This window comes from Myiozetetes cayanensis, unplaced genomic scaffold, assembly GCF_022539395.1.
Source record: "Myiozetetes cayanensis isolate MyiCay16 unplaced genomic scaffold, myiCay2020 scf6-25, whole genome shotgun sequence".
NCBI classification, from domain to species: Eukaryota; Metazoa; Chordata; class Aves; order Passeriformes; family Tyrannidae; genus Myiozetetes; species Myiozetetes cayanensis.
The window spans coordinates 4,575,187-4,600,718 of record NW_026087853.1 but is presented as its reverse complement, the minus strand read 5'-3'; the positions used below and the strand labels follow the sequence as shown (position 1 = coordinate 4,600,718).

Here is a 25,532-nt window from a genome sequence, read left to right as displayed (position 1 = left end):
AATTTTTTTCCTCCAGACCTTATTTTCTAAACCTTCTATTATTTTTGTGACCTTTTGGGATATTTTCCATTTCAAGAGCATTCTTTGTAAGACTGACTAGATATAGAGAGGAATAATTCCAACCCGGTCTTACAGAACATGTGTGTAAACATGTCTTTTTAACTCTGTAGTGTCCTACTCTGTGTTCACTCCAGTGTCCTGCACAATCAGTTGGCAGCCACGGGAGTGGGGGGCTTCCCCAGAGTTATGTGGGTTGCTGTGTTGATGAGGAAGGTGGTTTCTGGAGGATGCTGCCAGCCAAAGCAAAATGCCTCTGTCCTGCTCTGTTTCTGCACAACCAACGGTTTTAAGGCTTCATCTGCACGTATATCATCTGAAGGAAGTCTCTGGTATCCTGCACCGCTGGCTTCCTAAGAGGAAGGAGAAAAAGCCTGCTTGGAGCAGCTCTTTGGAGGGATTCAAAGCTCCCTCGAGGAATGCGGCGCTGAACCAAAAGCGTCAGGTGCAGCTGATCCCAGTAAAGCTCGGGGCTTACGAGGGGCTGAGTCGGTCCCGGAGGGTGGAAGGATTTCTGGCCAGAAGCCAAGGCCAGGCAGGCTGGAGGCTCCCAGTGCTGCTCCATCTGCCCTGGGTCCTTAGATGTGAAACAGTGACCGAGGTGTGCGGAGGGTGGTCGGGGGCTTTACTGGTTAAACACAAACCACAGGTATAAAATCTGAACCGCAGAAGGGAATCACGATGTTTGTCTGCCAGGACTGGATATAAAGGAACCTCCAACATTTTACATGATTTCTGTGTGTGTTTCAGACAGGTATACTGATGCTATCCTTTAAAATGCAAGCCCCAGAAAGTGTGGCTCGCTGGTATGGCTCACAGAGACACATGGTCTATGCTTGTCAGAAATGAAAAACACAGTTGGTGCTCAGGGCACCTCTGGACTAAAAATCATCAACAGTCTCAGGTTTGAGACACTGCAGTTGCATTTAAAAATGCTCCAGTCCTAGTGAGAGAGGCTGTGAGTCGGGGTTCTGTTTCCCAGGGTTTGTTTCCACCAGAGTGGATATTTTTTAGGAATTGCCTGTGCTCTCCTGAAGTTTCCAGTTTGGGTCTGCAGGGTCCAGTGGTGCTGGCTGGTCCCTGACCCTATGATGAGGTGCTGGACTGTTACAAATGAAACGTGCTGATACCAAACAGCACAGGGACTTTGCCACCAGGAATTAAATTGCTTTTCACTTCCACCCTACCAAAGAAAACTTATTTCTAAACCTTCAGCCACTGGTAGTCTCGGCAGGCCAACCATGTATAATTAATGCAAAACCAAAGCGGGAGGATGATCATTCCCACTTCCCATAGGCTGGCAAACCAAAAGATTTGGATCACTTTAATAGGCCCTTAAGAGACACAGGAACAGCATCATTTTATCTGTGCCTGAGTGCTTCAGCACAGACAAAACATTGAATTGATGGCAAAAGTGTGTGGCAGCAATTACTGCCATGAGAGTTCCTCTGGAAAGAAACACAAAAATTCATTTAACTCCCGCACTCGCCACTGTAAGTTAATTTGGACATGCTATATTCCCAGCACAGTTATAAATTTTAAAATAAGCACAGCCAGGGCTGTAGCTGGAGAGGGACTGGATGGTGCAACTGATCAAAATGTGCTCCAGAATATACTGGAGTGTAGTTTACAAAAAGCTGCCTTTAAATCTTATGCCTACGATCTATTTCTTTCTGGAACAAAATATGGTACTTCCAGCCTACAATATGAAGTGAGTCATAATATTGCCATTCTGCTCCCAGCACAACTGGAGCATACCTATGGTATGAAGTGGGAGAAATATTTGGCCAAGAAGAAAACTCCAGATTTTTTTTTTTTTTTTTTTACGTACTGTCAAGACACGCTTAATAAATGGAGAGTATTCTTTCCATATTGCGTAATTCCGACTTTCCTCATTCTGGGGTTGTTTCAGCAAAACACACGCAAGTGTGTGCTTATCTTTAATGAGTGTTTAAGCCTAGATGACTGTAAACATACACAGGGGAAGGACTTTCCTTCCCATGCATGGGGGCAAACACAGGCTTACACCTGCATGGGGGCTCGCTGGCAGATAAGGAAGGTGGGTCCTGGTGGCAGAAAGGACACGAACTTGCTGTGGTCCCCAGTCCACTCCTGTGGGCATGGACTCAGCAGGGCTGGGAGAAACAGCCTGAAAGGGAGTAAAGAGAAAGCCTGACTGCCCAGCTAGAAAGGCTCTTGGGCAGAGGGTGAAACCCCTATCCCAACCATAAAAACAGGCATGTTTCCTTCAGCAGAATGGATTCCATTCCGTGTCTACAAACAGATGCCGAAACAGTGAAGAAATCACAATGTGATGGCTGACTGGGAACTGTTTTATCAACGGAAACAGGGCTTAAACCTTGAACTCTTCCAGGTGAAAAGCAAAGGCAGAAGCAACTTTTGTGCACACAGAAGGGCAGGCGGGGTGGGTTATGGGTAAAGTTTTGGCCCATGACACAGATGATTTGGCCGTGATTCCTGCCCTGCAGCTGCGTGATCCTCCCAAGCCAGGGTTTCCCTCCAAATAAAACGTGAGTACTGACACAAACCTGTTTTTATATAAAACCTGTGAGCCCTCATGTATCGCTGTGCTTATACTGGAGACTATTTATGGGTTGAACTTAATGTTTACTTAATATATCCTACTCCTTGATGTTAAATACTGTTACTATTAACTGCTGTGATGCCTGCTGCCTGCAGGGCTTTAATGATCAAGATAATCTAAATAACAGTGGTCCATTTTATTTTTAAGCACTCAATAGCATGCAGTGAATTGTTTAATGTTGGGCAGCATATGTATTATTATGCTGGGCTCATATATGAAGTGTGTTTTGTGACCAAACAGCCCAGAAACCTCTATTGCTCTTTGTAATGAGAGCTCCCAGAACTGGAGAGCTGATGAACATTTGAACCCTCCAGTGTGTGAAATAATAATGGCCAGCTGGTGCCATTTCAGTGGGGAAAGCAGTGAGCAAATGGCAAAGATATGAGATTTAAATCTTGTTTATACCGTGCCACTGAGGACCACTAAGAAACTGGTTCGGGTTGGTTTTAAGAGGATTTCAGAACAAAGGGGTTTCTCAAAAATCTCTGCCCTTTCAGAACAGCAAAATTCCTCTGTACACGCAGGATCTTTGGACTTTGAGTTTGGGAGCAGATTCTGGAAAACACATGGATTGACCACTGCTGGGACACTCTGGAGATATTAGGATGAGAAAAATATCAGGAAATGTGTGCCTATATAACTCTTCAAACTCATCCCCTTCAGTTAAAATGCTAAACTGTTGCTGCTATGTCCATAAGGCAGCTTGGGGTGTCTGAGCAGACTCCTTGTCAACTGATGGCTGGAGTCAGACAGGTTATATCTACCTGGTAAATGATGCATTGGTATCCAGAAAGCCAGTGCTAAAGTAACCTGGGGATGAGTTTTGGAAAAAATATGTCTTCTTGTAATGACAGGAAGACACTGGGGACAGGTTAATTCAATCCTATGAATAATTTCATCATCATAAGCTTACAGTTCACTTTGTAATTACAAAGTGAAAGAGTATTCTCAGGGCTATATCCTTTTGAACTCAGGGCCATATCCTTTAGCCTGTGCTGCCATGTATGCCTATATTTCCTCCCTTGGAAAAAGCTCCTTCCTTACCCAAGGGTATGTGGATAATGGCAAAATTCAGAGGTTTTTTTTCTAACAAATTTGCTTTCCTTCTTAAATATTTTTCTCTGGAGTTTTTCCCACCCCTGTTCCTTCAGACATATTGATCTTCCTAAGCTTACTTCTTCCTATTATAAGATCTGTTTTCTTTTAAGATAGTTACAAGCCTGGGAAATACATATTCTGGTGTCCAAGGGGGCAGAGGGTGGTATTTCTAGATGACAAACAAACTTCTAGAAGTTCTAGTCTTGGCTACCTTACTATAAACTCAGTGCATAGATCTCTCTCTTTTTTTTTTTTTTTTTTTCTGAACTGAGGTTTCCCATGTGTCAATGGGTGGATATAAATCCCAGCAGATGTTGAAGAGACATCTGGAGTGTATCCCTTGCACTCGCCATGTCAGTGATCATCTCCCAGTAACCACAGATTTTTGCTGAGCTAAGGGAATTTGTGGCCTTCCCTACAACGGGGTGATTGCAAAAATTGTGATATATCTGACATCTTCTGCTACAGCCACTAAAAGTGCCTGATACTGAGACTCCTGCTTAGCACTTGTGCTTCCATAGCCAAAGGTTTAATGGCCACCCAAATGAGCCATTCTATAAACTAATGGCTGGGTGCTGAGGGATGGGCTTGTTGCTGTCCTGCAGGGAAGACCCTGATGTCTGTGACAGGACTGTTGGCCATGGAGGAACTGGGAACTAGGAAGCTGCATGGGAGGATTTGAACCTCTTGGGAGCCAAAATGAGGGGAGAGGCTTTTCCAAGGAAGCCAAAATGTTTGTTTTCAAGTTGCATTTGAATGGGGTCACCAGCTCTACAAGGTGGCTTCAAAACCCCTGACCTAATTTTTCTTAAGAGGTAGAGAGATATGTTTTTCATCTTCTCACATCTGGCCATGGTCTGAGGTGCCCAGGCAAGAGAGAAAACTTTTCCAGCCAACTACATATTTTTCTACCCTGGGAACAGCTCCATTGTACAGGGTGAATGCCAAAGTCCAGTTTCCTTCTGGGCTTTGCACATTTTTTGAGGTTGGTGTTTATTTTGCCTGATCTGTCCGGACTTTCTGGTTCCTGTTACTGTTCTCTCCTATTGTTGCTGGTGAACTCTGACCCTTACCAGGATTTTGGTGGAGTTGCCTTTCTCTGAGCAGGTATATGAGAGATTTCCCAGTACTGGAGGTGTGGTATCTGTATTTCCCTGCTGACCAACCTCTTTTTCTTCTGTACATACTATTACAAAATGTGGAAAGAAATAAAGCTAATTTACCAGGCCGTGTAATTAACAGGGGTCGCATCTGTTGTCTTTGCTTAGCAAAGGGCATGTGTGAAATGATTTTGAGGAAAATTTGCTGAAATGGAAACTATAGGTACTTCTCCAATTGTTTATATAACTTAATATAAAAACAAATTTTGGGGAAAATTCTTTGGGGAAAAATTTTAGGAAAAAATCCCCTAACATATGGTTGCTTTGTCGTCTAGCTCTTTGAAAAAAATAAATCATGCAAGTATTAATATATGGACATTTCCCTGCATGTCCTGCAAATATATAAGGGGAAAACTGATATTTCCTTCTTGAGGAATTATCTATTGTGTGTCATAAATATCTTCATTTTGATTTCTTGTGAGCTTAGAATTTTGCACAGAAATGCATTAAGGAAATTACCTGCTTTCCCCCCTTATTTTATTTATCTACTTGTTGGTCTTTTATAATATGCCACACATTCCTTCACTTCAAGGGTTTCCTGACTTAGATTTGTTTGAGCCCAGCTCTGCAAGCCTCCCAAAACCAGATGAACCCACGAGTTTGTGTGAGCATAGCTAACCTGGAAAAGGATTGTCTAAAATTCTATTATTTCTTCCCTTTTCAATATCAAAATGTATTTACCATGATTTCCTCATTCTGAAGACTGTCAGACTAAAAGCCATGTATTATGGCAACAGGCATAAATATTTACAACTAATAGAGACTACATCTAATTTTAGGTACCCACACCCACCACGCTCACTGGGAAAGGAAATCAGTCTCTTTCAGGTTGTTCTTCCAGCTCTTCCAGGGAAGAAAATCCATTTCTCCATCAGTAGTGCCTTCTCATTATTCCTGATGTCCCTGTTTTATATCTTGTCTGACAGCCCACAGCAGAAACACATTCAAAATATGAAATCTGAAATTCAGTGGTCCTCAGACAGCCCAAATGAACTTCCTTAGGTGAGATGTCATTCATAGGAGAGGCAGGATTTTGAGCTCTCCCTTGAAAAGCTCCCGGGAAAGGACAGACCGTTTTAGCTCCAGGCTTATGGAATGAATCCCTCCTATCAAATGGCAGTGTCTTAGTTTGTTAATGTGACAGATAACAGAAATGCAGCTCAACAGGAGGGATCCTGAAAGTGACCTGACAGAAAACTGGAATATAGGTTGAATTTCAAGTTTAAACTGTTTTTTAAACAACCCAATTCCCCTACCCACAATGGTGTCCTCCCTAACTGAATATGGCATAAACTCCCAGTCAGGTCCTTTACTGCATATTTGCTCCATAATCTACAAGCAGCATTACCAGAATGTGGCCACAGACACCTCCCTCCTTGTCCCCTGGGCATCAGAGCTGAAGTCCTTGTTCCAGTGTCACTAACTTTGGGGACCACTCACTGGAGGGAGATGGTGTCTGGCAGGGGAAGATGTACTCTGAAAACCTTTGAGAGTGCTTGGGCTAACTTCCTTCTGCTGGGAATCAAAATTCTGTGGTCTTAAAAGTTAGAAATGTGAATTTATTGGACAGTAATGTGACGACAAAAGTCGTCAGAGGAGAAGAGGAGAAAAATACTCTCTGCCTGTACCAGAGAGGGTAAAACCTCGATGAGTGACACTCAGTTCAAAGACTGTTTTCTCTTCTCCTAAGAATTTACCTGGCTCTGCCATTAGGTTTGCCAAGGCTTGAGAGGACTGACAACCTCTCACTGCAACCACTGCAGCTCTTTGTACTGAAAGAGCCCAAAACTACACCTGAGCTCATGCTATTTGAAGAATTTTCCTTGGAAATTTTTGTCTTTACTGCACAAACATTTCATTTACGGGAAGTGGGAGTGAGCCTGCCCTTGGATAGTAATGATTGCAATACAGTAACTGTAAAATGGATAATAACAGCAACCAAGTAGAACTGGCCAGGGGGATGATAATTCAGCTTTGCGACAACTTCTGAGGTTTTACAATTTGTTTTCATTTTACAATGGAATGAAAACAAAACCTTCAGATATTATGTTTTCAATTTGGGTCTTTTTTGCTGCACTGTCAGAAATAACCAGAGGGCCCTGGACCTCAAGAATTTGTCCTTTCAAGTATTTAAAAAATGTGTCAACTTTTATGAATCAGCATTTTCTCTTGGTGGGACAGTTCATCAAAAATGCTCTGGCCAGAACTTTTGCTAACCCTAAAAGTTGAAAATTATGAGTCATATCCCCCAAAACATATTTGTTACAAGTCACTTGTTTTATGATTTATAGACTGTTTCTGGACTGCCTCCTCTTAAACATACCTTTCCCCTCCATCCTGTAAGGATGTACATTTCTTTCCCACAGTCCTCCGCTCCTTCTCTCCTATTTACTTGGGTATTTTTCAATTCTCATGCAGCTCCTTGGCTCGTCTGACCTTCTCTAGTTTACACACAAGCAGCAGCGCTGAGATAATGTTTTTTGTGGAATGCTGTGGCAGGGGTTTGCCAGGAAAGAGGTGGCTGCCGGATGGTCTCTGGAATGGAGAGTGGTCACTGCGGGGTGGTCCCACTATGCTCCCGCAAAGCCACGTCTGGCTGTTTGCTGGTTCTCACTCATCTCAGATGGCATTTTCCATGAGCAGAGCTGACATCTGTCAGAAGGCAGGAACATCTGCTCCCATGCCCTGGTCAGCTGCAGCCCTCGCCAGCCCGGCAGCGCTTGAGGAATCAGAGGGGACACACACGGTAACAATTATCACTCGGTGCTTGTGGGGCAGCTGCTATGAGTGCAATGTCTGGGGCTTGGTTTTGGACCCAGCTAGCTCAGAGGTGGCTCTGCAGGACCCTTATCTAGTTCTGGTCAGCTCCATGTCCCACGCCGTACCCAGGCAAGCTTTGGAAAGAAAAAAAGCTTTTTTTTCCCCCCTCCATCATTTCAGGTGGAAAGACCCTGTTCATTGAGAAAAAAGCAGTGTGGAAAATAAATACAAAAAAAAAAGGAAATGTGGCTATTTATTCTGAAAGCTGGAGGGGAGCTGCAGAAAGGGGATCAGGACCTGATGGAAGGTACAAGGTGCTCCCTAGCCAGGTGATCTTTGTACGAATTGTCTCATGCACCTCACAAAGACATACCATGAATGCATTCAGACAGGGACAAGCTTTGTGTCCTCAGGAGTTTCCACCCTGTTGGGCATAGCCTTAAAATACTATTTTCCCTGCAAAATTGTTGTAAGACTTGTATTATTCATTTTTTTCCATTCTCTCATGTTCATGCATTTAAATGGAAGGCAGGGGGAGAGAAACCCATTTGGGAGCACCATATGGGGACAACACAAGTTATTGCTGTTCCACCATTATCTTGGCACAGATCTTTGTCAAAAATTACTTTGGATTTGGGACCTCATCTCGTATTCACACTCTCTGTTGCTTCTTCCCTCCTTGGAAGCAACAGGAGGGACTTATGGTATTGCTACAAGGAGCTCTTTACAGGAAAAGAAACAAATTGGGCAATATGATTCAAATAATGGAAGAATGAATTATTTCACCATTTTAGCAGTTTCCCAGGAGGGAGACTAGAGGGAGAAAATGCACTTAACACTCTAAAATATCAAAATAACAGGAACCACAGCAACCTCACCCCTCTGGATTTCAACCAAACCGAATGGTTTAGGTAAATGCCTAGCAGATCTTTGAGTGGCACAATCCATCAGAGACTATTTCTGTGCGTGGCAAGGGAAATTCTCCATATTAATGATATCATGAACTGGCTCAGCTAATTTGGGCTTCTTCTGTAATGTCTGTTTTTTGGCAGATTAGCTGAATATTTTTTGGAATATGAACTCCTCTTTCAAAGTTGAGTTTGATCCTGTTTTCATGGATGATATTCCTGGAAAATTACTTTCTTAAAGCTGTACTTCACATATATTCTTTTAATGAGAGATGTTGCAACCTTGTATTCCTGGAACAGGCTTAAAATATTCTGAGCAGTAACTAGAAGGTAATAAGATGAAGGGAATTGTGCTTGATTTTTGCAATTTGCTGGTTACATTACTGGCTACACATAACAAAGGAAAGCTGCACTGTGGAGGCAAAAGGCCTTTCTAAGAGCTTAAATAATAGCATCCAAATGCCTTCCTAGGTTTTGTTCATGCTTTTGCTGAAATTTTTAATGGCAAGTTTTCAGTGAGCAAAAATGGGATTAAGCTAGAAAGAAATTACAACTAATTCTACAGCATCCTTTGTGGTTTTGATATAGCTGAAAAGGCTTATGTGTAGCTATAACTAAACAAAAATAAAGATGCAGTTTCCAAACACCTCTCTAGAAGTATTTGCAGATACACCGTGAACCCTTAGTGGTGTTTGTGTGCCCATATGGAGCCACTTGGGAAGCAGGATAATACAACCCAACCTGTCCAGCAGTGCTCTCGTCCAAGGTGGAATGGACAACATGAATTTCTGGGCATTACTTCCACAAGCCATTGCTTGATATATATAGCATAAAATAGATGGTCTCAGGAGGTGTTTTTAGTGTGAGTTTGTTCTGGATCTGAGATTCCCTGGTGGAAATGCCTGACTTTTTAAATGAAAAATCAAGTCTCTGCATTTTGGCTGCTTGTGGACGGGATCTTAAGCAACAGGGCCCCCAAAATTAGACAAGATATAGACTGCACATCTAGTTACTGGAGGAAAATATGCTGTGGTAAGTTAACCAGTTCTGAAATGGAGCTGGGGGGATTTCTCAGAAACCAAACATGTACTAGATGGAGAGGGTATGGCCTGGGAGGACACAGCAGCTGGGTAGCTGCCCACTCTGGAACCAGAGCATGAGACAGTTTGTGAACTTAAAACACATTTTCCAACCTTATGGGATTTTCCTTAAAGTCTGTTCTCAGCAAAGCAGAGCATTATTGTAAATAGATGCTCTTTTTGCCCTATCTCCCAGGGGATAAAAATTAATGTTATGTTTAAACATGTATGTTTTCCCACTCATTGCTGAAGCTGTTCTTTTCCTTAAAGTATGCAGAAAGCCTCTCATGAGCAGATATGTTAATACCATTACTTCAAAGTTATAGCTGGAGTCTGTGCCAGAGAGTCTTTAATAGGAGACGTGGCCTCTGTTTGCAGGGGTTGGAAAGTAGTTTTAGTGAGTCATCTCAGGCATCCTCCTGCACTGTGGCAGGACCTTTCTGTCCAGCCCCTCTGCACAGTCCCTTTAACTCTTTCAGATGCCTAAATGCTGGTTCCTGTGCTCATCCCTGGGACTGCTATGTCCATGAGACATTTGTGCACTGTCCTAAACCAGGAGTGAGGATGCTGGTACAGTGCCATGCTGCTCTTCCCCTCCTGCCCCAAACTACCACCCTCCTGACTGTGCCTCCTGTGCCACTGTGCTTGGGAATATTTTTACAGCTGTCCATCTTCTTCCTTTGGGAGTTTTCTCTTTTTCCCAGTGCTTTTCCTGTCAGTGAAAGTTTTTTCCAGCCTTTTGGTCCCCAGAGGCTGGTTGGCGCATTTTGTATTTATGGGTTCATTGCTGTGCCCGTTCCTGAGGCAAAAAGACAACCCCTGGGGCAACCCCAATCCTGGATTTGCTGGTGCACTGGACACACACTGAACCTGGGGATCTGTGTTAGCTGAAATAACAAGCTCTCATGGCCTTTCACGCCTTCCCTTTCCCTGGGATCCCAAATGCACCACTTTGTCGATGGGGACCAGGGGACATGAACTCCCAAGTGCTGTAAAGATGGCACTGTGTCCCCCAGGACCCTTCCAAGCCATCTTCCCCACTATCTTGTAGGACTTTCCATGCTCACAGGAATAGCTGTTTAAGAAGAGGGTTTTGCTCTTTGGTCCTAAATCTATGAGTATGCCTGCTACGAAACAAATGCTCAGGAGAAGCCATTGCTGTGTAATGAGATCTGCATCCATTTCCAAAAGAGATCCAATCTGAATCCAAAGGTGGTAGCAGCCACCTGGATCATATCCCCAGGTCCTCCCTCATGCTACTCACCTGGCTGTATCCTCACTGCTGAGACAAGAGGGATGGTGCTTGGGACTGCAGTGAGGTGAAATTACTCATTCTCAGATCTGGGAGAGCTCTCCCATCCACCTGGGTACATGGGAAAGCCATTGGCTGATGAATGAAACTTGAGCATTTTAGCACATGCACAAGTTGCACGTAAGGTCTAGTCCCCAGATTCAGCCAAGGCTTCTGGCAACACGGCATGTCTTGGCTGAGAGACTTCTCAGTTCAAATGTAATTAATGATTGATATTAAATAAGGTGAATAATCTTTTTTTTAAGCTTTTAATTATTTAAATTTAAATTGTAATTATTTAAAATTACTTTTCACTGATATTATTTGGGGGAAAAAGGGAGATGAATACTAGTTCGATAATCCAGTTTAGAATCATTCATTCAGTACCTCTTGGTGTAAAACATGGGGTGAAAATTCATAAAACCTCCATTCTTTAGTAACATATTCCCTGACATATCTGGAAGACCCATAACTTGAGGTAAGGAAAAATACAACTGACAGGACATTGGTGAGTGGTGACTCCTAAAAGCAGATGAGAAATGTAATAACCTGGATTTTTTTTTCATTTCAAAGATAAATAATAATTTGACAGGAGATGTCATTACTGTTTAATGACTATGTCTGAACAGAACAATTGAAGGAAATATGTTTGCTCTTCCTCATCCCTTACCATTTCCATGATGTCATTAGGCCTGGCCATAACAACTGGAAAGTTAGAGCACAGAACTGGCACTGCCTGCAGGGCAAAATATACACGGTGATGCACAGTAACAATGATATGTATCACTAATACTGATGTCAAAGTATCAAGGTGTATCAAGAGAACACAAAATGAAAAAGAAGTTTTAGTGGAGGTGTTTTGCATTGACTTAATCAGTAACTAAAACATTTCTGCCACATCCTGAAGAAATGAAGTTTTTACATGCCTAGGAATTTGGATTGCTTAGACTTCTTTGCTAAGTTTTTTTTTTCTTTCTCACATGTGGAACATCTTCTGTTGCAAAGCATCTTCCTGGCTGCCAACACGTGCCTGGTCTGGCACTACTTGTAAGTGGCTTTACCCCCTTGTGTGGGTGGCTGAACACACACACTGAGTCAATTATTGATTTTAAGGTAGAGGATGGGATTTAGTTCAAGCTGTAGGGATTGTCCTTCAAGGGCCAGAGGCCACAGTTTCAGTTTTGGTTTTCTCAGCTGATGTCACCTCCTGCAATGTTACACTTATGGGAAGGGGAGGGAAAGACTAGGACTGACTAACCTGGAGCAGTGGAGAAGAAAAGGGCCATTTTCTCGTTGCTACCACTGTTAACCCTTTTCGTGATCTGGACAAATCCCTCCATTTCTCTTTGTAGCAGTCCATTGCTGCATAAGCAAAATTTCAAAATCTGCCCATCCATATATCAGAAGAATCACTCCAAGAAGTCCCTTTCTATAGCTCTGAGAACAAGGGTGCTGCATTGGGCCAAATCCACAGCCCAGTGTCTTCCTCTCTGGCATAGCAGTGAAGAGCTTTAAGATGATTTGCCATTCATCAGACCAAATGTAGGTCTTGTCCTGGACTCTTAACAGAAGAGATGGTGTCAGCTCACTTTCTGCAGAAGTCTTTTTCATTAGCCTGTGATAGCACTCAATCTCCCTGATATCTGATCCAACCTCCTTTTTTTGCAAACCTTGTTAAAATTTTGTCCTCAGGAACTTCCATAAAGCGATAAGTCCTTGGGTTAATCACATACCACGCAAAGAAATATTTCTTTTTAAACCTTTTCACTTTTCCATCTTTCCAACCCATTCCCTCAGGCCTGTGCCTGACCTTAAGAAAAATCCCATCATTCTACACCCAAACCACCAATACACATTCAAATGGTCTAACTCCTCTTTTAGTATTCTTTGTGATTCCTCTTGCCCTTCAAACACCACATAGCTAATACAAAAGAGTAGACAGAGGGGCTTAGGTGGAATTTAGGCTGGATAAGTCTGGATAAAGTAACATGGCTGCTTTGTCTACTCCTCTAATTCCTGGCACTGCCCTTCCTAACATGTGCTGTAGTTTGCTTACTCTCTACATCTAGTTTTCAAACTCCAAATGTCATTCATGGTGCAGTGTTGTCCCCTGCTGTGCTTGATGCCCGAGGGCATCCACTGACTGGTACTGGCTGAAGAAATCAGTTCTCTGCATTGGGCTGCTGCAGCTTCTGGGCTGTCAGTGGAGTCCTGGGTGGGGAAAGGATTGATGCAGAGCTCTTTTGTGCATCTTTGTAGCATAAAGTCAAAGTGAAATCAAACCAGGAGTGGCAGCAGTACTAGGAGAAGCTGTATGACAGAGCCAGAGGCAAAGGCAGGAAGCAGCTCAGGTGGTGCTGCAGGATCATCTCCACTCACAGCTGTAAGGGGACAGGGGACAACGGGGACTTTGTCACCACAGCACTCAGAGCACTGCTGCAGAAACAATCTGCCCTGAGAAATAGGATCCCAAAGCATGCACACACCTCTGTCTCCATGGGCTTCAAGTGGATTGTGCACCCACAGGACAATACAGGGATGTGTGTGAGGAAGAGATAGGAGCGATAGTTATCTCAAGTCTTTGCTCGCTGCAAAACACCTTCAGAAGGACAAGGCCCTAAGCTGCTTGGGGTATGTGTGGTGCCTGTCTGATTTGAAAGGGGACTAACTGTGGTGACTAAGGAAAAAGGTACCTTTTCAGTATAAAGACTGTCCAGGCTTCCTGGATGTGAAAAAGCCTTAGGATCACTTGATCACCTCTGACTTGTGTGACTCAGGACTCAGAATTAAACCTTCTGTGGAGGGGCTAAGAATAAGTGGTTCTGTAAAATTCATCTTCCAGCCATGAAAACCTTTGAATTGCACTGGTGTGTTTCTGTTGTGTTGTACCTCAGATGTTTTATTGAGATCCCTGGTTTATTCTGGATGATACCAGGAAGATTGGTAGAAAAGCCCTTTTAGCTCCCAAGAGGCACAATGAACATATCTATTCTGTGGCTGACAGTTTAAAGAGCCAGATCTTAAAAGAGTCAGGGCTTTCTCGTCTCAGTGATAGAGTTCAAATCTGTACCATCAAAATTGGACGAACATTAAAAGGAAAAAAACCAAACCACTACAAACATCCATGCAAAGAAACATCACAGCTCTCTTTCAGTGCTATTTATAGATATTTCAGTTTAATGACCCCAAACATTACATGAAGGGTTTCTCTAATGTGCTACCAAGACTGTTTATAGGAGACAACTGTCTCAAGAATGTGCTAGTGTGAAGACTCCCACGGCAGTACTCGTGCAGAAATTGCAAAGCTCCTTGGGCAGTCCCCTCCTGTCTAATGAAGTTTCAAGAAGGCGAAAAAAAAAAGTGATGGTATAAGGTGTAAGTCATCACTTACACACCACGTCAAGTAGAGATGGGTTGAAACCAATGTGTAATAGCAATTAACTAAAAATGACTAGCACATCAAAAGCGTGGACAGATGTGCTCTCGTGCCTGTAGCTGGAGAAATTTGGGATGTTATGGCTCCCATCTGGTTTCTCGGCTGGTGGTTCCTGCCCCATGGGGAGAGCCTGCAAGGCAAAGCTGCTTGGTGCTTGGCCCTCCTCCCTTGGGTGCTCCTGCCTGCCCCAGGACACAGAGCAACCAGCCATGAGCAGCCCCACGATCAGTGATAGCCCACTTCCAACTGCTCCTGTTCGTGGGAGGACACAAGGAACAGGGTTTTGAGTCAGTACTGTGGCATATGGACAGAATATTATAGATTTATGGATTTGCACAGGTACAAGCTGACTGCTCTGGGAAATAGCAGTACTACTGCTCCTATGCTAATAAAAATGCCAGAGCAGGAGACTCTCCCTTCTCACTTGGTTTGCCTGGCCAGCAAGGTTGGGATCACCGCTCTGTGAAACTGGTGAGCGCTCCAGACCACTTCAGTGCAAAGTCAGACAGATTACATTAAATCATCACTAAAGAACAAAAAAAAAGTGTCTCCTAACAGTAAGTAATGTCTGTCTTTTTCTATATTGCTTTTTATTTACAGAGCTTCAGTCAGGGCTGAGCTATTCTGTATGCTATTCATTAGCTGATCACATGCCACTGCTAATTTTTTTCAAATGGATTCACTATTTATAAATGTTCACCAGTTTGTGCTGACACATGAGGGGAGGGAGGGACATTTTTACACCATCTACTTTCTGCAGATGCTTTGCAGTTCTCCCTTGGAGGGACTGACCTCTCTCGTTTACCAAAGATGCAACTTTGGCTCTTAAAGCTATTTGCATGGTACTCATGTCTGCAGTATGCCTAAACTAGACAGTTTAATACTCACAACCCTCTTCTCCTCACACTGCAACCATCTAAGGAGCCCATTCACCTTTGTCTGCTCAATGGGCCAAGTTAGTTGCATGCCATTGTTACTGCTCCTCAGTCACGGAGGGGTTTTTTACATAAAAAATGCACTTTTGGAATAGAATAGAATATTTCCAGTTGGAAGGGACCTACAGTGATCATCTAGTCCAACTGCTTGACCATTTCAGGGCTGACCAAAAGTTACAGCAAGTTGTTAAGGGCGTTGTCCAAATGCCTGTTAAACATCGACAGACCTGGGACATTGATCTCCTCTCCAGGAAGCCTAAATATAGATTTTAGGGTGAATAAATGTCATACTAAAAATTGCAGTGTTTTTAGGCTTCATGAATATAAAATGGGATGCTTGGTGGCTGTCTAAGTAACAAAAACACATCTCCCTTCTGTGTTTCACAGAGCAAGTCATCTGACTTTGGTACTATTAAACCAACTCTGCTAGTAGTCGAATTGAATTTTTTTGTTGGTCCAACCTCAGCCCTGAATAAACATGCATAACCTCACATAGCTAGATACAATACAAGTCACCCTGGCTGAGAGACCTTTGCTCACGGAAAATCAGCATTTGATGTTCAAAAGACGGAATGGAACCAGCATGTCAAAGGATCTACTCACTATCCAAACAGTCCCTATTGTTACAGTTATTGCCAGTAATATCCTGTTTGTCACTGGGATAGCACTTTGGTTCGCCTGACCTAGGAACAGCCATTTGCCTCGTGGCTAAACATGTCCACTGTGGTACTTGGAAATTCACCAAAGTAAGGAAACCTACTCAGGGCTCTGGCCTCTAGCAAAACCTCTTCAAAATGCCTTGAGAAATAACCAGACTCATGAACTTCCATGCATCCAGTGAAAGAAACCATATTTACATCTAAGTAACAAATTTACCCTCCCCATCTCTCTGGCACTGCTCTGATCCTACTCTACATCCATCACACCCCAACCCTGGCAACAGGTCCTGAAGAAATTTGGTTTTGTGGACTGTGGGTGAAATCTGTGGCAGAATATTACTAGCGTGGAGCTAATAACTGGTTTGGAATTTTGTACAGTGCAGCTGCATCTGTGGTGAAACACCAACAGCCTTTCCTCCCAGGCATCACCATATCCGAGTTGTAAATGCTGTGTGAGTTATCTACAGGAATATCTGTTACTTCCCTAAGTGAAATTCAGCTACTGTCTTTGATTTTCTTAGATGTAGGTTGGGCCCAAATTTTATACAGTGGTTTCAAGCCCTTTCATGTGAAAGGCACTGAATAAATTCTGTACAGATCTAACACCGCTGGAGCTCAGCCCTTTTGAAACTCTGGTTGCTTCCTCTGGGTCACTCTTGTCGGTACGTCCACTTGCTTCACCTGCTCCATGAACACCTGTCCATGGAAAGAGCTAAAAAGATGCAACGTAGCAGGGCAAGTACATGTAGCTGGTGCTTTGGGGCCATGAACAGTTAATGCCTTGGCCACAGTAGTGGTGCAGCTGGAGCCTTTCCCAATGCTGGGCTGGATAGCATCACTGCCTCCTCCGAGTCGCTGGAGTCGTGGCAGTGAGAAACTGCTCTGAGATCACCACTGGAATCCTTGATTTTTAATGTTTCCCCCTCCCCCTTCTACATTTTCCACTAGAAAGAGGTAAATTGGTAAATGCCCTGGGACTCACAATCAGGTTGTGACCTGGTGAGGCAAGAGGAAGCGCTTGCTAACACACCACTGCTGGTAATAACTCCTGGGTTGAAAACCTTCAATGGGAAGTGCAGCTTTGAAAATATCTGCAGTGATTAATTGCTTTTGAAAATTTCCAGCACAGAAGGACTGAATCTAATGGTTTCAGCTTCTTTGGGAGAGCTGAAAGAGTTGGTTTCAGCAGGGACAAGGCCAGGGGTAAACAAACCAGTTCCCTGGGGTAAACTCGAAAGTGATTTCCCAGAGTCTCCAACACCCTGCAGGATCTGCCCATGTATGAGGCTCCCCTCTGCACTGTGGTGCCTGTGGTGTCCCCATGTCCATGGTACTGCCATGTCACTTCTCTCCACCATGGGCTTTCACGCAGATAGATGTGGAAGAGGCTGTTCCAATGGAATATCTTAAAGGCTGTAAGCCCAGGGATAAGGTTGCCCGAAGTGAGTTCTCAGTCAATATCCACTGTACTTTAAATAGGTTATGTTATATTTTATGCCATGCAATATTTTTATGAGTGGGACTTTTTCCAGCACTCTGCTCTGGAAGTAATTTCTACTGCTCGATTCTACGTGCAGTTTTGTAGTGAAATTGGTTTAATAAATGATGGGATTCCTCAAAAAAATGAAATTCCTTTTTTGATGAATGCTAGTTTTGACCACTGCCTCTGGACAGGGTTTGTCTCAGAACAGCATGTTAATATGCAGAGCTATTTTTTCCCTTATATTTTTGAATTTTCCCATTGAAAATATCCTTAGTTTATATTTATGTGCTATAATAGTTAAGAAGGCAAATAAGAATAGCTGGAGATATTTTACAGGGTAAATCTTCAAATCCTGAACATGAAGCTTAATTTAAAAGTGTTTACATACTGCTCTTACCTGGCACCCGAAGGAAACCAGGACTATGCTTCTTCATCTTTCCATCCTTCTCTCAGCAACTTTTGAGCCCACTGGCAATTTCTACCACTTCTGACAGAGGAAAGGAAACCAAAGCAAGTCCCTGCGAGTCACCCGTAGCTGGGTAGGGAAGAGAAACTCGGAGTGGTGCCCTCACCAAGTGCCAGCCTGCCTGGCTCGCATCAGTGCCTGTGTGTGTGCACAGCCCCCATGCACACATCTGTGTTCCCACACTCCCACCCAGACTGATACTTAGGTGATCTGGCACCAGCTAATGTATGGTTTTTCCACATACAGAGGTATTTGCAGGGCACGGAAGAGACTGGGAGAAGGGCAGTGGGCGCTGGGACCGGCATATTGTAAGGGATGAACAGACCTGAAATCACCAGGGGAAAGTGGGTGCTGCTGCAATATAGGGCAACCAGGCTCCCTTAGGGATTTTGGCTCATGGAAGTACACATTTACAACACGCAATATTCTGTCTTATATCTTGTTTTCGTGAAGGTTTTCTTCTAAAGTAGTTGCTCAATCTATCTGGTGGGAAGGGCAGAGAAAAGAGAGAGCTGCCTGCATTAGAAGTGACGCTGCCCACTCTTGTGGAGGAAAAGGTCTTCACATTTCCATGGATCAGATTCTGCAATTACACAGCTTTCTTGTTTGGCCAGTTCATCTGCTAAACCTGACATGAAGCCAGAATGCAAACAGAGATTTTCCCATTACAGAATACCAAATCTATGATAAGCCACGCCATGAAAATTCAGTTTTTAAGGAGGTGGGGAGAGAATGAGGGAAACTCCAACTGCTGCTGCAAGATAAGCAATGAGTTTTGCAGTGCTTCTAAAATCTGTTTGTCAGGGTTCTCATAAACAACAACTGTAAGCCAAAGAACACTGTGAGAAGAAAAACAGTAGAATTTGGGATAGTAAAATTTAAGCAGATGTTTGAGCACCAGTTTTAGTCTATAAACCGTCTGTGTGATAACTCTGGACACAGCTGGATAAAGTAAGTAATTGCTACAGAAAGAGGCTGTGAATATTGTACTTAATCTGTGGGTCTTTTCTTCATAGCAATGCAGTGAACATCGTCAGTGATCTTGACTGAGTTTGTATTTTTTTCTTACACTACAAATTATCTCACTATAAAGTATCCAAGCCAATCACCACTTCCGCTTTCCCTATCACCAAGTTATACTATTAAAATCTATTTATAGATGAAGTAACAAATGCCTCTGAAAGGAGAGTTATATTCTGACAGCACCCAAAGATACTATGCTGGTTTTCTCAAAGATTATGCTTTAAATAGGATCTATTCTCAAAGATTACTCCTTAAATGGGATATAATTATTGCAATTTATTCATCATTTGCCATGAGGTACAAGATCATGACAGTATATATTTTTAAGTGTGTGTATGTATATATGTATATATATATATGGTCTTCATATGTGCAGACTGCGAAGCTCAGAACTTCAAAAACTAACCAAGAACACAGTCGATAGAGGCTGAATTACATTTGTTGTCCCCAAAATCCTGTGGATTTAATGACACCCCTAATGCTGCTTAGTTGCCAAAACCAAAATAAAAATCGTAAGCAAACAAATAAGTTATCTGAATAAATCCTGCATTGCCCCAATTGTATGTGCTGCCATCTAAGCTGCCTGGCTACCATTCAGGCCTGAATGACATTCCTGGACAAGAAGTAACCCATGCATCCCTTTGAACTGTCCTCTCCTCTCCTCGAGCTTCCTTTACCTCCCACTTGGCTGTCCCGCAGCTCTCAATCAAATTTCTTTTTAAAGCACTTTCTTACCTGCATAGTGGTCAAACACAGTGGGGACATACTCCTCTGGGAAGGCATCATTGGCATAACTCATCAGCAAGCAGGTTTTCCCAACTGCACCATCCCCAACCACCACGCATTTTAACATCTTCTTGGTGTTATTCCTGCTCCCATCAGTGCAGTTGTCATTTTCTTCCTTGCAGTTCATTCTTGCTGCTGCTGCTGCTGCTGCCGCTGCTCTTGCTGCTCCCAGGACTTCCAAGTGCACATGAAGGAAAAATGAAGTGCGATTGTATTGACTTTTCCTGAGTTTGGAGTTGGGGGGGCGAGCAGCAAATCTCAAACTCAGGAAATCATACTAATGTTTCCAGGCTGTCACAGCCGCTTCTAACAATTACCAGATCAGTCAAGAGAATCATCGAGGTAAATAAATTAAATATGTAGAGAGAAATACCATAAAAAGTGATCTGTCCTGTTTCGTTTGTCCCAGTCAGGAAATCCTCATCCTGCCCGGCAGTTCTCAGTATTTACTGCGACTTCAAAAATATCAGCAGCCTGCGGCTCTGATTCGCGTCTCCCTTTCTCCAGCTTGGACGCCGGAATCAGGGACTCCTGTTAAATCCACTCCATTTTCCATTTCATTTCTAACATGGAGGAGAGCCTGGAGGTTTTTAATGGAGTTTTTCCTTTCTTTCTCCAGCTTGCTGTGTGTCAGGAAATCATGGGTTTCCTGCTGAATTCCATATTAGGATCAGTGGGCTTGTGAAGGGCTGCAAACAATGGGAGCTCTGTGTGTATTTGTACTTTGGAGGAACTCTGCCAGGACATGGAGAAAGGAAAACACTAGAGGTCCCTCTGCAGAATGAAGTTTTCAGGCTTTCTGCTCCATCCCGCGCCCCAGCTGCTCTCCGGGCTGCCGGCACCGAGAGCAGCGAGGAGGATTTGGGAGAGGCTGAGGGAGAGGCGACTGTCGGACACGCACAGCCCGGCGGGGTACGGGGAGGCTGCGAGTTCTGTCCCTGTCTCAGGGCTGCCTGTTGATCCTAGGCACGACCTCCTCTGATCTCCAATAGGTATTGTCTTTCATTTGGGAGGGGAAAGGGGAGAGTTGGAAAAGCAGATAGGAGGTGTGGTGGGCAGATAGAGTTTAACGTCAACTTTCTGTGTCTATAGCTCTTTGAAGTACTTTGTTATATGGAATAAATGACTGATTTTTCAATTCATGCACTCGTAAAGTTTCTCTTGCACTTCCCCTCATCAATCCCCAAAAAAAGAAAAAAAAAATTCCCTTGCCTAACGTAAATATGTAAACACAGAGAGAATAAAGTGGAATTAAGAGTTAGAGGAATTAAAAAAATAAAAACACTGCATAGAAGTCTGTGAAAAACTCCCTTTGAACTGTATGATTCCTGCCCCCTCCTCTGTTTTGTACTGGTGTTTCACATGCCTTCTAAGCCTTCTCTCCATTTAAATATTACATCAGTCTATATGTGCATGAAAGACCAAGCTCCCTGCTACTTCCACAGGAAAGATTCTGCAATTTCCAGCAGAAATGAGCCAGACATTAACAAAAACCCCAGTGCAGCAGCCCAGCTCATCCTGCTGGCTGCATTTCCCTTCCACAAGGCTCGAAGGCTTTGAAAGGGGGAAACACCCCCCTGCTGGGACTCCACGGGGAAGCACACCGTGCTAAATGCTTCCCCTGCCTCGCTCATTCCTGGTGAGAAATAAATGCCCAGAAGTACACACAGGCTTGGAGTAACGCACACCTGGAAGTTCAAAGGCCAACACAACCCTGAAAAGGAACTCTTTTAGCTCCAAACTCCATGAGTGAAAACAAACACAACCTTAATAATGAAACCCCTTACCCCCAAACTGCGTGTCCTTCAATTTTAGGGGTGAAGGGCCACAGCAGACCCAGCTGCAGTCTCCCCTGGACAGGGTAAGTCTGTCAGAGCTCTTCAATGATCTGTCTGTGCTGGACCAGCTCTGAACAGCTTCCCCAATAGGTGGTAAAATCATAGAATCCTATAATAGTTTGGGTTAGAAGGTAGTTTAGAGATCTTAGTAGGCAGTGTTAGGCCCAGCATCACATCTGTTGTCCCAGGGCATCCCTAAACTTAGGAGATCAGGTGCATCCTCTTAGCTTCAAAACTGCAGCCCAAGGCTGAGGTTTATCCAAAAAAACCCTGTGAGTTCTGGGCATCAAACCCCCCATTCTCCAAGTATTTACTCTGCTGATCATTTCCACCATCAGCAGCACAGCTGGGTCATCCTGAGGTGCATCACATGTTAAAGGGATTTATTCTTTAAGCTTCTTTCTAGTTGCAATTGAGGTCAAACTCCAAGCCTGTGCCTCTGTTCAGCAGTTGTGTAGCTCAGTAGGTACCAGCACACTGATACCCTCTGTGCCTTTGCTTACCAGCCTGGTGACCTTGTTGGGAAAGTGTGCCAGATATGTAGGTGCATGCTGTTGCAAGGTAACTGCAGAGCCTGAGGAAGCTAAACATTCCAATAATTCATGGTTCAGCTCCCCATTGCCTCTATTAGACAAAAGCAAAAGCTGTCTTGCTTCCCATTTTACACAGGTATAATCTATCTGCAAGCTTTTTCAATGTCAGACATACTCCAATTAAGGCAAGATTTAATGCTATTTGGGCCAAATTCAGGCCTACAACAAAATCCCCATGGCTCATTTCTCCCTGATCATAAAGCTGAGCAAGTCTCAGCAGGACTGTGCACCTCCATTTGCAAGAGGTTAAATGATTAAATTCCCTCGATGAAATTCCCTCCCTCTCTAGAGGCTTTCAGTGAGTTTATTCTTTCCTTTGTGTTTTTTTTTTTTTTTTTTTTTTAAAGGGTCTTTCAAAATTGCTTAAAGGGGTTTGCTTTTCTGATACTTATGCTATCAGGAGGCTGAACTGGAAGGTCATACAGTCATAGAATCCCAGAATCATTTAGGTTAGAAAAAACCTCCAAGATCATCGAGTCCAACCCTTGATGGATTACCATCATGCCAAGTAAATCATAGCACTAAATGCCACGTCCAGTCATTTCTTCAACAGTTTCAGGGATGGTGACTCCACCACCTTCCTGAGGTGAGCTCAATGCTTGACCATCCTTTCAGTGAAGAAGTTCTTCCCAAGTTTCTCAGGTCTCTTGCAGACCCTTCCAATTCCAAGCTCTGATGCATGAGACACTTTGTGGGGAACCAGTTTTAATTAGGATGCATCAATAGAAGACCTTGCAGGCCTCACCTTGAATAATGGAAGTGCAGCCACACTGTTTGAGCCTATCTAATGGCTGGCCTGGAATAGACCAACAGAAGAGTTTATCTTGAATGTGAGGAAGGCTGACACATTGCCTGAGTAACTCAAACTCAATGCTACATTTTTGCTTTAACTATATAGGTGATACGTGCAGCTTTAGAGGAGTTATGATGAAAGTATAAAATAAGAATAACACCTACACTAAAAATATGTATTTTCTTTAATCTCATTACTTTAACTTAGTTTGGCGCCATCAGCTGGAACAAAACATTTTAAGAGCTGGTTTAGTTGAAGCAAAGTATAATCACATCATTTTACACTTTTTTTTCCCCCAAGGGACTGAGACAACCCCTCTGCTATCCTGGTGTTGTATCTTGTACTTATCCAGTTGGCACTAACTTTTCTAAGTGAATTAACAAGCAAGTTTGTTTTCTAACAGTCTAGCAAAGTTTGAGGCAATCATTTTACAGAAGACCTGTTAACTTGCAAATAGCACATGGCAATTCTATAGGTTAAGCTGACCCTTCTGCACTACTGGGCGAGTTTCAGCTTCCTTAAGACCACTTCTGCACAACGGAGCTGCCTACAAGCCCCAAAGGGGAAGTCACAGGGGTATTGGTAATGGTTAGCAAAGGTCAGGAGGTCTAGTGATTTAGTCTGGATCCATGGCTTATTTTGCTCTTTCACTCATTAGGTTAGAATTGGTCAGATTTTCTCTCAAGTTCTGTCATTACCATCTCACAAATCCAATAAGAGCAGGCTGGTTATGAGCCACAGTTTGTGAAGACATGGCTGAAGTAAAAAAAAAGTGAAACCAACAGGTCTAAATGCTTGGTGAGAGCTTGTTTAAATGTGTGTGGTTCTTTGGCATCCAAGCCAGTTTTTTCCCCACTTGTTTTACAAGCTTCTAGCCAAGAGCACCATGGTACAAATAGATATGGGCAGGTGCTTAGCAGTCTGGAATGAAGATGTAACCTCAGGCACTTTCTAGCACAGTTTCTCACGAAAAGAGCTCTGCTCTGGAGGAAGTGCCTCTGACCTTTTGTTAATTAACAAATTAACTGGCAGCAGATCTATTCTAAAACTGCAGAGTGTCTCCAACTCCCACAAGCTGAGTGGATGCATCAGCTTCATCTTCATCTTCATCAGCCCAGGTCAGACAAGGTGGTGCCTGGAACTGTTTCCTTGGGGATTAGCAAGTTCAAGGCTGGTGCAAGAAATTTTGGTGAGAAGATTTGTAGGAGATGAAGGACTCACAAATTTAATTAGCTCAGCGCTTAGCAATATCTTGGCCAATTAATTCTATTCTATATTTCTCTGCAGGCTTGCAGGAGAAAAAAAGGGTCATGATGCTTTACTGTGCTCTCCCTGCTGTCTTTCCCTGACCAACCTGCCACTCCCATGTTTCTCCAGTGCCTCCTACAACACAATGGTCTTCCTTGTGCAGTCTTATGAATTTAAAACTTGACAGTCAGAGGAATTTTCTCCCTTGACTGGTTTCCTCACCAGACCTGACTGATTTTTAGGGGGTCTTAGTCTTCCTGAGGTCTTGTCCTCCTAAATCCTCTCCTGCATCCCCTCCTGGCCTAAAACAAGCATATCTGTCTCTGCATTCTCATCCATAAGTAGCAGCTCCACAAGGTGGTGGATTTTGAAGGTGACAACACTACTGTGAAGCTTTTCTCTCCATGTCTTGCTGTTAGAAATAGACACATTCCACTCTCCTTCCACCTACCAGTGTTGATGAGGGAATGAGGTTTCTGGCACTACTACTGAACTGTAAATTGATTTCAGGCAAGTCTTCTCACATTTTCCTTATCCTTTGTCTAATCTGTTTAGATTTTGAGGTTTTTAGGGCAGGGATTGAACTGGTATTGGACTGAACATAGCAGGACCATACTAAGCTTAACTATCACTGTGCTGTTTAAAACCAGGTTTCCCTGCCACCAGATTCAGGACTATGCTGTGGTAAGAACCAGACTTTTGCAGTTAAAAAAAAATTTGGGACTGTCACCAAGTCACCATATTCTCAGGGGAGAATCCCTAGTGCTAGATAGATCTGACTTAGCATGGGTCCTCCTTGCTCTAGGATTGCCTATATGGCCCTCCACATTGTGCTAAGAATAATTGAAATGAGGGCATTTTATCCTTATTGCCTCCACCCTCTCTTCCCCTTCCTTGCTGGCAGCCCCATTCATCAGCCTCCCACCCCAGTGAAGGTCTCGTTGGTTCCTCAAGTGAGTTTGATATATTGAAAAGCAGAAGTAGCAAATTAAGGAGAAAAAAATATTAATTTATCTGTGACAGCAGGAGGGGTGGAAGTGCTCTGTGTGAAGCCTTTTTAGAGGCAGCTTGCTGAAGGGCAGGTGCTGAGGGTCAGCTTTGAGGCTCACTGAGTGAGAGCAAGCCTCTCTACAGCCATCACACACCATCAGTCAGCTGCCACCATCACCACCACCATGGTGGTCCATGTCAGCAGGGGGGTTCCCTGCTTCAAGCTTCTGCCATGGATAAAATTAGTATCTTTATGTTTCCCTTTGGAAAGAAGAGCTAATAAAATAAATGACTTTTGGGAGAGGAGATCAAGCAAAGGATGTT

At 43.4% G+C, this 25,532-nt stretch overlaps 1 protein-coding gene across 1 annotated transcript in view; it reads right to left on the bottom strand.

Annotated features, from left to right (window-relative positions):
• The window catches only part of RHOJ (ras homolog family member J), a 53,801-nt gene extending 33,069 nt beyond the window's left edge, over positions 1-20,732 (bottom strand). The window contains exon 1 of the mRNA XM_050336214.1: positions 19,696-20,732. Coding sequence (XP_050192171.1) covers positions 19,696-19,873 — 178 coding nt within the window. The 5' untranslated portion in view covers positions 19,874-20,732. The remainder of the gene's footprint in view (positions 1-19,695) is intronic.
• Positions 20,733-25,532: the final 4,800 nt, after the last annotated feature.